This window comes from Malaclemys terrapin, chromosome 3 (genome assembly GCF_027887155.1).
Source record: "Malaclemys terrapin pileata isolate rMalTer1 chromosome 3, rMalTer1.hap1, whole genome shotgun sequence".
Classification (NCBI taxonomy): domain Eukaryota; kingdom Metazoa; phylum Chordata; order Testudines; family Emydidae; genus Malaclemys; species Malaclemys terrapin.
Window position 1 is genome coordinate 140,268,541 of NC_071507.1, and position 12,657 is coordinate 140,281,197.

The window sequence follows — 12,657 nt, forward strand, 5'->3', positions numbered from 1 at the left end:
CTAGCCCATCACTTTGACCATATCAATCCCACCCCACTGAATATCTCCATTGGCTCCCCCTTTTCTGTCACATCAGACATAAACTACTTGCCTTCACTTTCAAGGCCCCTTATGGCCTATTCCCAATCTACCTATCATCTCTTATTTGTTACTGAGGTGGCGACTCCGACCTCCAATCAGCCCATGATGCCTTCCTCCATCACCCACTTGTTACATTTTCAGAAAGCACCTTCATGGTTTCTCCCAAACTCCCTTCATGTTTGGGAGGAGCTCCCCATAAACATCTACAAAGCTACCTCATTATCCTCCTTCAAATCCCATCCTTAAAACTCTCCTTGGCCATGATGCCTACAAAACACTTGACAAAGCCACTGGTCTGCTGAGAGCACCACCTGTCTTGATGAACAGTAATGTCTCGTTGTTTCCTGGTGCTCTCCCACCTGACTGTCTGTATCCATCTGGGGTCTTTTGTTTTATACTTAGATTGTAAGCTCTTTTGGGGCAGGGACTATCCTTTGCTCTGCGTTTGTACAGTGCTTAGCACATGGGGTCTGAGTCCATGGTAAGGGCTTCTAGGAGCTATGGTAATACAATTAACTAATAATAATTCCTGTTTCTCTCTTATAAATTTGGAGTGCAGGCTACATGGGAATTCATACCCATTTGATTAATTTCACTAGTTCCCTACTGCTAAATCAAACTCACCATGCCATCTGCATTTCTGTACTATTCTTCGCCTTTTTGCTACCCCACCTCCAGCTTCCCCTTATCTGTATCTTCACTCCCCTTCTGCAACACCTCCTTTCACTCACTCCATATGCTTGTGCTCTCCTGCAGGCTCCCATCTCCTTCATCTTCTCATAACCTCAGCTCTGCACACGTGCTGAAGAGAGGGAAAAGAAGAAAAACAATGATAATTGCCATTGACTTCGGTAGGAATCTGCCTGAGAAAAGCAGAGTAAACATTTCTACTTAAGTCAATAGAAGTAATTGAAGTCAATTTTACTCAGACTTTCCCTCAGTAATATTTGAGTTAAGGGCCTCAGGATTTGGGTTTGCAGGTTTAATTATTTTTCTTCTTCTCCCTCTCTATCTATTCCATACACTCTTTTTTCGTTACCTCAGGATCTTGCTCTTACTTAACTATGGGGGCGGAAGGAAGCAAAAAGAGAGTCATCGATGTAAGAATATGATAAACACCAATCTAAGTCCTCCCCTCCTCATGACTCCTGAATGTGTCCATCTTTAAACTGAACACCCGGAAAGGGGATGTCTTTATTTTGGGTTTTGTAATGTATCAAAACCACGACAGATTGAACCGTTAGGGGTGGCCCTTGCACTTGGATAACCGCCATTTATCTCAGCACAAAACTGAGCCCTGGATGCACAAAAGTGAAAAAGATGATACAAAATTAGAGTGCAGCACTATCATTTAATTTTCAAGGGAGGTGTAGAGAGTTTGGTGTGGGGGGGTGTAAATGTAAATTTATGTTCCCTTTCCTCCCAGCTGCTGTTCTTTTTTTGTATCTGTATTCTATGTTCAGGCACCCATGTGAACTGCAGCAGTAAACAGACTTTGGATGTGATTTGATTTAAATAATCATAGCTTGAATTAAGCCTTTGTATGCAGAGTATGGAATCTACTGTGAGGATTTTGTTTGGCATTTACATGAATTTTATGTGAAGCTTCTCACACTCTGGTGGGATCCAATGTGAAGTACTGTGAACCATCAGCTTCTTTTTCTTTTCACGCAAGATTACACTGGCAAGCCTTTCATGATGGGTTCTCTCTTTTCTGTTAGTACAGAGCCTGGCACAACAGGTCACCCACTTAGTGCCCAGACCTATGATAATATACGTATTTAGTAACAATAAATAATAAGTGCTTTCTACAGCAAAAGCCATATTGCACCTCTGCCCTAAGAACAAAATCTAGTTTGCTGTTGGCACTAGAAATTTCAAAGGGCTTGGGGACATGGTCCTGCCCCCTTCCACAGTAACCAGCAAAGCTGAGCATGTGGAAGTCGGACATAGGGACAGTTGTCACCATGCCTGCTTTGTGTCCCTGGAGTCTTTCTGGCTGAGTTGTCTACAATGCCTCCGGGGAATCCTGCTGCTGCATGATCCCAGTGAAGGAAGCAGCTTTGCCACAATAACCCCGAATATACAAAGACCTTGAGGGATGGATGTATAAACAACCAAATATATTTGCATGATCATAAAATAACTTGATCCTTGAGATATTTAATTAAAGTCATTTCACTGCTGTCTAGATTAAGGCTTTCTGAGAGTCAGACACCAACAGTTTAATATTTTATAATCCCTCCTTCTGCTATGTCATCTACTGTAATATTATTGTGCCTGCTTCTGTGTCAGGTCTAAATCCCTATGGCACTTAGTTATTCTGCTCACATAAGGTTCAGCATAAAGCTGTGTATAAGAAAATGAATTAATTTAAAAGCCTTCCCTTACTGTCATACTCAGAGCAGTGATCTTTTCTAACAAACAGGCTGGAGAGACATATCACTGGGTCAACTAAATTAATATTGTTATAGTGAATGCATGCTGTCTATCCAATGACATCAAAGGAATTAATAAAAAGACTATTATTATTCATTCATACCATGGCCCACAGTATGGCATCCCTACATGTTTGAGCAAAGAAGAGATATTAATGAACGTTAATTTTATATAATGGCTAATACCACAATTGTGTTTCTACCCCACTGATTTTACTGCAAGTCAAAATGACCTTGTTAAAAATAGAAAAACGATGTTGTTAACTACTTGAAAGTCTACCTTATTAAAGAGATCTGGAATTAATTGAGAAGGAGCATTCCTTTACGATGTTATAAAGATGTTTTTGTCTTAATATTCAACATTTTTTTATAGTAATGTGTTTAATAATTTTAGGTCACTTGATAGTCTAAATAATCACAGAGTTGAATAAGGTGTGGATGTGTCCAAGGTTTAAACCTGTATAAACAACTTCAAATGGGAAATCAACATATTAAAATGCCACATGTATGATACAAATTAATTGATTGATTTCACCTTATTAGACTCCACAGCTAGTCAATTGAAGAGGCTGAATAAACAGTAAAATACTAAAACCTGCTGATTTATAAAGTACTTGCACTTAAAAAAAAATTAAGTCCCCATTACAGTTTACCAGAAACAGAACTTTACAAAATTTCACTATGGCGGTATATGTGAAATGAGTTGATGGTTAACGAGACTGACTAGTTTCTAGTGTCAAGTATCAGAGGGGTAGCCGTGTTAGTCTGAATCTGTAAAAAGCAACAGAGGGTCCTGTGGCATCTTTAAGACTAACAGAAGTATTGGAGCATAAGTTTTCATGGGTGAATGCCCACTTCATCAGACGTCTGATGAAGTGGGCATTCACCCACGAAAGCTTATGCTCCAATACTTCTGTTAGTCTTAAAGGTGCCACAGGACCCTCTGTTGCTTTTTATAGTTTCTAGTGGACACATGTTCCTATCGCCTGTAGTGAACTATTAATTTAACAGCCTTAAGCAGTCAGCAGCAGCACCTCAAAGTGTGAAGGAAACCAAAGGAAAATACATGACAAGAAGTAGAGCTTAAAAAAGGAAAACAGTGAAAATAGATCTAAAAAGAAAATGGTGTGATTGTGCCACGTTTGTTCCCGCTAATGAATTCCTTCCCAGCCCACAGTAAATGTAGTGGTTGGTGTGTGGGCAAATGCTACAGTTGGATCAGAAAAGATGTAGGGATCTTCTTAGCTAGCATGCACTTATTTGATTTGCTACTCGCCAGCTAGTCCTGTTTTTTCAGGGGTGAACAATGTCCACACTAATTAAACAGGTAGACCTAGAGAAAGGGTTCTTAAACAATTTCTCAAGCCTTGTCTACATTAGGAAAATTCATTTTTCAGCTCCATCAATGGTAGCAACAATGGAAATATTACCTGCCACTCACTTATTCTACAGCTTCCACTATCACTACCACCAGTGGACCTACACTGGGGCAAAAAAACATATACTGGGAAAACCTGTACATGTGCACTCATAGTGCGAACAACTCCACTCTCACTTTAAATTTTGTCGGCTGCCTCACCTCCCATTCACCTTAACATCCCGGTAGCCACTAAAGAAATCTCTCAATTGGGAAAGTAATATAAAGAAAGAATTTTATATGTTCTTATCTAGGGTTACCATATTTCAGCAAGAAAAAAAGAGGACGGGAGGAGCCCCGCCCTAGCCCCGCCCCTGCCCCTCCCACTTCCCGCCCCCCCAGAACCCTCCCCCCGTTCCTTGTCCCCTGACTGCCCCCTCCTGGGACCCCTGCCCCTAACTGCCCCCCAGGACTCCACTCCCTATCTAAGCCTCCCTGCCTCTTGTCCCCTGACTGCCCCAACCCTTATCCACACCCCCACCCCCAGACAGACCCCTGGGACTCCCACGCCCCATCCAACCACTCCCCACTCCCTCCCCAGAACTCCCAACCCATCTAAACCCCTCTGCTCCCTGTCCCCTGACTGCTCCGATCCATCTCCCCACCCCTGCCACCTGACAGCCCCCCCCAGAACTCCCAAACACCCCCCCTGCTCCTTGTCCCCTGACTGCCCCCTCCTGGGACCCCTGCTCCTAACTGCCCTCCAGAACCCCACCCCCTACCTAAGACTCCCTGTTCCTTGTCCCCTAACTGCCCCCTCCTAAGACCCCCCCCCAACTGCCCCCCAGGACCCTACCCCCTACCTGTACCCTGACTGCCCAAAACTTTCTCCACTCCCCCCAAAAAGCCCCCCCCGTTTCTTGACTGCCCCCTCCAGAACCTTCCTGCCCCCGGTCCCCCTTACCCTGCTGCTCAGAACAGAGTGTTGGGCTCTGTGCAGCCGAGCCGGACACGTGGCTGAGCTCCCCAGCACAACAAAACCCGGTCTGGCCCTGCACAGTGCTGCTGGACTGGGCTGCAAGGGAGCTGCCGGCTCAGAATGCAGGGCGGATCCGGCTCCTCTACAGCTGCTCCTGAGTCCAGCCCGGGACTTCCCTGCAGCCCTCCCAGCCGCTCGCTCTGCTAATCCCGGACATTGTGAGTGCTTTACAAATTCCCCCCGGACGCTATTTTTAGCACACAAAAGGAGGACATGTCCGGGTAAATCCGGACGAATGGTAACCCTACTACCCCCTACCTGTACCCTGACTGCCCAAAACTTTCTCCACTCCCCCCAAAAAGCCCCCCCCGTTTCTTGACTGCCACCTCCAGAACCTTCCTGCCCCCGGTCCCCCTTACCCTGCTGCTCAGAACAGAGTGTTGGGCTCTGTGCAGCCGAGCCGGACACGTGGCTGAGCTCCCCAGCACAACAAAACCCGGTCTGGCCCTGCACAACAAAACCCGGTCTGGCCCTGCACAGTGCTGCTGGACTGGGCTGCAAGGGAGCTGCCGGCTCAGAATGCAGGGCGGATCCGGCTCCTCTACAGCTGCTCCTGAGTCCAGCCCGGGACTTCCCTGCAGCCCTCCCAGCCGCTCGCTCTGCTAATCCCGGACATTGTGAGTGCTTTACAAATTCCCCCCGGACGCTATTTTTAGCACACAAAAGGAGGACATGTCCGGGTAAATCCGGACGAATGGTAACCCTATCTTATCTGTCGTCAATAAAATGCAGCAGCTGGGAACAAGGAGAGCCGGCTCTGCATGGACCACCAAGTATCTACAGACCACAGCTTGGGAGTAACTGACCTAGAGAACAGTCTATTCACTAATCTTCTCACGCCTGTCTTCTTTTAAAGTCTAATGTAGGCAGATTGATAATCTGGGAAGTTTTTCCCATTTGTTTTCAAAGAAAATGAGCTACTCACCACCCGTTGTGCTAGACAAGGATTTGTCAGCTATTAAAGTTATACTCTGTCTAAGTGCATTTTGAATTCTGGGGTGATTCTGATACAAAAATAAATGCTTGAGTTGCACAGTCACTGTCTCTGTTTCCAATACAGGGATGCGTTCTCCTTCACATATGCAGAGATTTCATCAAAGATATTTTCTCACTAAGAGGCAGATGAGCTTGCCTGAACAGTGCTCCCACTACAGCTGTGCAGGAACTGGAATTTCCCTCCGGTGACAATTTCTCATTCAGAAAAAAAAAAAAAAAAATTAATTGCAAATCAGAGTCAAAAACCAGATCTGCAAAATTTTCCATGGGAGGGACATTTTCAAAAAATGTCATGTTGGAAGAACCAAAACAGAATTTAAAAAGTTTCCTGTCCCCCCTTCCCAGGCTTCCTGGCTCTGTGGCAGCCTGTCAGGTGAGCTAGGGAGATTGGGAGCTTGGGAACTAGGGCTCACAGGGCTTTTTGACTTTTGACCACCATACCCTGACTGAACTGGGCTTGCATAGTTGCTTAATTCCAATGACATTAGGCACTTACGTTGTTTCTATTCATTTGTATGCACATTTAAACCTTCAAGTATGAATAAAATCTGTGCCATACTTTTCCACCTTTAATGACTCCCTCTTCATAAAACTCAAATCCTCCCTGGCCCCATCACCAGGGCCCATAAGACAACAAAAGTAGGTGGTGATAAGTAACAGTCACCATGGATTTGTCAAGAACAAATTGTGTCAAACCAACCTGATAGCTTTCTTTGACAGGGTAACAAGCCTTGTGGATGGGGGGGAAGCGGTTTAGTAAGGCTTTTGATACTGTCTTGCATAGATTCATAGATTCTAGGACTGGAAGGGACCTTGAGAGGTCATCGAGTCCAGTCCCCTGCCCGCATGGCAGGACCAAATACTGTCTAGACCATCCCTGATAGACATTTATCTAACCTACTCTTAAATATCTCCAGAGATGGAGATTCCACAACCTCCCTAGGCAATTTATTCCAGTGTTTAACCACCCTGACAGTTAGGAACTTTTTCCTAATGTCCAACCTAGACCTCCCTTGCTGCAGTTTAAACCCATTGCTTCTGGTTCTATCCTTAGAGGCTAAGGTGAACAAGTTTTCTCCCTCCTCCTTATGACACCCTTTTAAATACCTGAAAACTGCTATCATGTCCCCTCTCAGTCTTCTCTTTTCCAAACTAAACAAACCCAATTCTTTCAGCCTTCCTTCATAGGTCATGTTCTCAAGACCTTTAATCATTCTTGTTGCTCTTCTCTGGACCCTTTCCAATTTCTCCACATCTTTTTTAAAATGCGGTGCCCAGAACTGGACACAATACTCCAGCTGAGGCCTAACCAGAGTAGAGCAGAAGGATGACTTCTCGTGTCTTGCTCACAACACTCCTGTTAATACATCCCAGAATCATGTTTGCTTTTTTTGCAACAGCATCACACTGTTGACTCATATTTAGCTTGTGGTCCACTATAACCCCTAGATCCCTTTCTGCCGTACTCCTTCCTAGACAGTCTCTTCCCATTCTGTATGTGTGAAACTGATTTTTCCTTCCTAAGTGGAGCACTTTGCATTTGTCTTTGTTAAACTTCATCCTGTTTAACTCAGACCATTTCTCCAATTTGTCCAGATCATTTTGAATTATGACCCTGTCCTCCAAAGCAGTTGCAATCCCTCCCAGTTTGGTATCATCCGCAAACTTAATAAGCGTACTTTCTATGCCAATATCTAAGTCGTTGATGAAGATATTGAACAGAGCCGGTCCCAAAACAGACCCCTGCGGTACCCCACTCATTATGCCTTTCCAGCAGGATTGGGAACCATTAATAACAACTCTCTGAGTATGGTTATCCAGCCAGTTATGCACCCACCTTATAGTAGCCTCATCTAAATTGTATTTGCCTAGTTTATCGATAAGAATATCATGCGAGACCGTATCAAATGCCTTACTAAAGTCTAGGTATACCACATCCACAGCTTCTCCCTTATCCGCAAGACTCGTTATCCTATCAAAGAAAGCTATCAGATTGGTTTGACATGATTTGTTCTTTACAAATCCATGCTGGCTGTTCCCTATCACCTTACCACCTTCCAAGTGTTTGCAGATGATTTCCTTAATTACTTGCTCCATTATCTTCCCTGGCACAGAAGTTAAACTAACTGGTCTGTAGTTTCCTGGGTTGTTTTTATTTCCCTTTTTATAGATGGGCACTATATTTGCCCTTTTCCAGTTTTCTGGAATCTCTCCCATCTCCCATGATTTTCCAAAGATAATAGCTAGAGGCTCACATACCTCCTCTATTAGCTCCTTGAGTATTCTAGGATGCATTTCATCAGGCCCTGGTGACTTGCAGGCATCTAACTTTTCTAAGTGATTTTTAACTTGTTCTTTTTTTATTTTATCTGCTAAACCTACCCCCTTCCCATTAGCATTCACTATGTTAGGCATTCCTTCAGACTTCTCGGTGAAGACCGAAACAAAGAAGTCATTAAGCATCTCTGCCATTTCCAAGTTTCCTGTTACTGTTTCTCCCTCTTCACTAAGCAGTGGGCCTACTCTGTCTTTGGTCTTCCTCTTGCTTCTAATGTATTGATAAAAAGTCTTCTTGTTTCCCTTTATTCCTGTAGCTAGTTTGAGCTCATTTCGTGCCTTTGCCTTTCTAATCTTGCCCCTGCATTCCTGTGTTGTTTGCCTATATTCATCCTTTGTAATCTGTCCTAGTTTCCATTTTTTATATGACTCCTTTTTATTTTTTAGATCATGCAAGATCTCGTGGTTAAGCCAAGGTGGTCTTCTGCCACATTTTCTATCTTTCCTAACCAGCGGAATAGCTTGCTTTTGGGCCCTTAATATAGTGTCCCTTTAAAAAACTGCCAACTCTCCTCAGTTGTTTTTCCCCTCAGTCTTGATTCCCATGGGACCTTACCTATCAGCTCTCTGAGCTTACCAAAATCTGCCTTCCTGAAATCCATTGTCTCTATTTTGCTGTTCTCCCTTCTACCCTTCCTTAGAATTGCAAACTCTATGATTTCATGTTCACTTTCACCCAGGCTGCCTTCTACTTTCAAATTCTCAACGAGTTCCTCCCTATTTGTTAAAATCAAGTCTAGAACAGCTTCCCCCCTAGTAGCTTTTTCAACCTTCTGAAATAAAAAGTTGTCTGCAATGCAGTCCAAGAATTTGTTGGATAGTCTGTGCCCCGCTGTGTTATTTTCCCAACATATATCTGGATAGTTGAAGTCCCCCATCACCACCAAATCTTGGGCTTTAGATGATTTTGTTAGTTAGTTAGCATGACCTTCTCATAAACAAACTAGGGAAATACAACCTAGATGCAAACATCATTCTGGGATATATTAGCAGGAGTGTTGTAGGCAAGACACGAGAAACAATTCTTCTGCTCTACTCCGCCCTGATTAGGCCTCAACTGGAGTATTGTGTCCAGTTCTGGGTGCCACATTTCAGGAAAGATGTGGACAAATTGGAGAAAGTCCAGCGAAGAACAAAAAAAAAAACCTATTAAAGGTCTAGAAAACATGACTTATAAGGGAAGATTGAAAAAATTAGGTTTGTTTAGTCTGGAGAAGAGAAGACTGAGGGGGGACATGATAACAATTTTCAAGTACAAAAAGGGTTGTTACAAGGAGAAGGGAGAAAAATTGTTCTCGTTAACCTCTGAGGACAGGACAAAAAGCAATGGGCTTAAATTGCAGAAAGGTGGGGTTAGGTTGGACATTAGGAAAAACTTCCTAACTGTCAGGGTAGTTAAGCACTGGAATAAGTTACCTAGGGAGGCTGTGGAATCTCCATCATTGGAGATATTTAAGAGCAGATCAGATAAACACCTGTCAGGATGGTCTAGATAATACTTAGTCCTGCCATATGTGAAGGGGACTGGACTAGATGACCTCTTGAGATCCCTTCTAGTTATATGATTCTATGAAAACCAGTACAGTTGCAAGCTGGGATTCTGTGGGGAGCTTGTGCAGTGCATTCCTCACCTCATGCAGCTGTCATCTGTAGGGCTCCTCTATGGCATCATGAAAAGTGTTTGAGGAAGGCAAGTTGTGGGGAGGAGGAATGAGTGGCATGTGTGTCTAGTGGATCCACAACTACATGGATCCACCTGCAACCCCTCAACAGAGTAGGCAGGGCAGAGTACCTTCTGCTTCAATGGGCCCACTCTAATGCTTCGAGGTAAGCACATGTTGAAGTATGTTGCGGGTTGTGGTCAGACTGCTCAGCACCTTTCAGGATCAAGCCCAAAATACATACTTGAAATTCCATCTCACATGTTTTTGTCCAAAGGTTAGCACATTCAGTAACTCAGTCAGGCTAATATTTCTCAGACTGTTGCTATACTTCTCCAGAACACCACGGCTACTGAAAAACTGCATGAAGTCAGAAGACTGTAGCAGGCTGCAGCAATATAAATGGAACAGGTGAGCTATGTCACTTGCAGTGCTCCTTTAACCCTGCCTTTGCACTGTATTGTACCACAGTGGGATGTGTCAAAGAACTGGCAATATCATTGCAGGTGGTCCAGTCGTGGTAGTCTGCCTGGATTCATGCCCTGCTGATACTGTGCTGACTTATCCTACTGAAGAACCTGCTGCTGTGTGTGAACTCCCCTTTTCTACAACAGAAATGGATACAGACGTTGGAGTCCGTGTGCCACAGCAGAAATGGCAGTAGGGTAGATGATACCTTGCAAGCTAAAAGCCCTATTGCATTCTCAGAACAGAGGTTTTCTAGTTGTCTTGGTAAATGTATATTATTTAAAGTGCTTGCTATTGGAATTAGTTTTCATGATGATGTCATTATATTATTATTTAATATTGATATGAAAGTAGCACTTACAGATCAGGATCCGGACCCCCTATTGAGCTAGGTACTATACAAACACGGAGGTGTCCTAGTTCTTGCCTGGAACACAAAATATGGCTTTGTAACAACATCAAATTCTCTAAAGCACAACTAAAGCAACTGCATAATGACAGCAACTTCAAATTAGGGACAGGTGAGCACTTTTTACCTAACTTCAAGCACACCTGAAAACTGAAAGTTTGATTCAGATTGAACTTCTTTGAATTCAAATTCAGTTTAGGAGAGATTGGAAAAAGGAGGGAGAGGAGAGATTATCCACAATGGACAAAGGAATGAGAGAAGAGGAGAAAGAAAAATCTATTAAAAAATAGGGTGTAAAATGGAATATGAGTAAGATGAGCAGGATTGGCCCTATGAGAGTAATTGTCCACTGTGAAAATGGTATAGTTTCTAGTAGCAAGGGAGTTTGCTTTTATTGTAGAATGATTTCATGCTTATTTATCCTTTGTGCAGTATCTGGCTGTTCATTTTGGAATGACTGAAAACTTTTTAAAAGTAGTCTTCAACAAGTGACTATTGTTTAATAATCAAAGAAACACATGGCAATTTGAGACCAGAAAATGACAGAGCTCTCAAAAATTCACACAAGATGAATGGAGCTTGTCACATTGTGAGGGTTTTCTTTTTTTTTCATTCCTTTTGTTATTAGCAAAGTGAAATCTCAAGGATTGTGGTTTCTTCCTCTTATTTTCTTGTATCTTCGTTGGGATTTCTTTATAAAGAACTAAGATTTATAATGGGCTAGCTCTGCATTAGGAACCTTTCCAAAATGCTTCACCCCCGCTATGGATGAGCCATACACAGGTAGAGTCAGTGTTGGAGACATGCAAAGAGGAAAAAAAGATATTGGGATTATTATTCTGGCTGTCTCGTCAAGTAACCACAGGTACAAGAAATTATAACATTGGACCAAAAATGTTTTGAACACTACTGTATTTTATAAAGGTAACTAAAGTCAGATGATGTAAAAGGATAGTATTTAAATGTTTAAATCTCATTCTACCACAGGTCCTGCCATTCCTGTTGGGGTAGATGTACAGGTTGAAAGCTTGGACAGTATTTCTGAGGTCGATATGGTATGTAACACTCTTTTAAACCTTTGATTATTCCTAGTCAGGATAAGTCCCATATTTGGGTTTCAGTTTATCTGTCAGATGCAGGCAAATGCAGTAAAAACAACTTCTAGCAATTTTGAAAGGCCCATAATCAGAATTAAAGTCTTAATAAAGATAGACACTGTTCAAAGAGTCATCATGAGGACGTGAGATAAAGATGATTAAAATTGCAAGGGAACAAAGACCTTGAAAAGTAAATGAGCATGATCTTGGTTGATATACAGGAGTCAGGAATATGAACAATTGCCTGCTGTGCTCATTTCATTGTACCGCATAGTGAAATTCATGTCACTTGGGTTCAGGTAGCTATAATAACTCTTGTGAGGATCATGAAAGCCTTACTTATTTTTAAATTTATTATGGAACCAGAAAATCTATTATTAAATGTATGGATCTGTGAGGAACATTAGAAGAACTAATTAGTATCATAAATCAAAACAAGCTGCTTTCTACCTTCTCATCTCTAGAGGCAGGCCTTCCAATTCAGAATGGACTCTGCCTCTATTTATGCTGAATTTGTGATGGACAACCAGATTTCAGTCACCAGTGATGTCACTCCAGAGCTTAGCAACAGCACTAAATTCAGTTGTAATTTATTCTTATTGTGTTTTTTTAAAAGGAAAGAAATGTGGATCCAATTATCAACTAATAAGTGTTACTGGCAGTAAAAGGTGTATGTGAGAGAGCTATCCTCTGAGTCTCCTGCTTTAGCTTCCATGTGCGGGAGAAAGATGGATCAAAAAGACTGGAGAGAAAAAGAAATGGGGAAAGGAGGAG

At 42.7% G+C, this 12,657-nt stretch overlaps 1 protein-coding gene across 1 annotated transcript in view; it reads left to right on the forward strand.

The window, feature by feature from the left end:
* Positions 1-12,657, forward strand: part of LOC128833567 (gamma-aminobutyric acid receptor subunit rho-2-like) — a 66,863-nt gene that overhangs the window by 34,355 nt on the left and 19,851 nt on the right. The window contains exon 3 of the mRNA XM_054021525.1: positions 11,774-11,841. Within this exon, the coding sequence (XP_053877500.1) occupies positions 11,774-11,841 (68 nt within the window). The remainder of the gene's footprint in view (positions 1-11,773; positions 11,842-12,657) is intronic.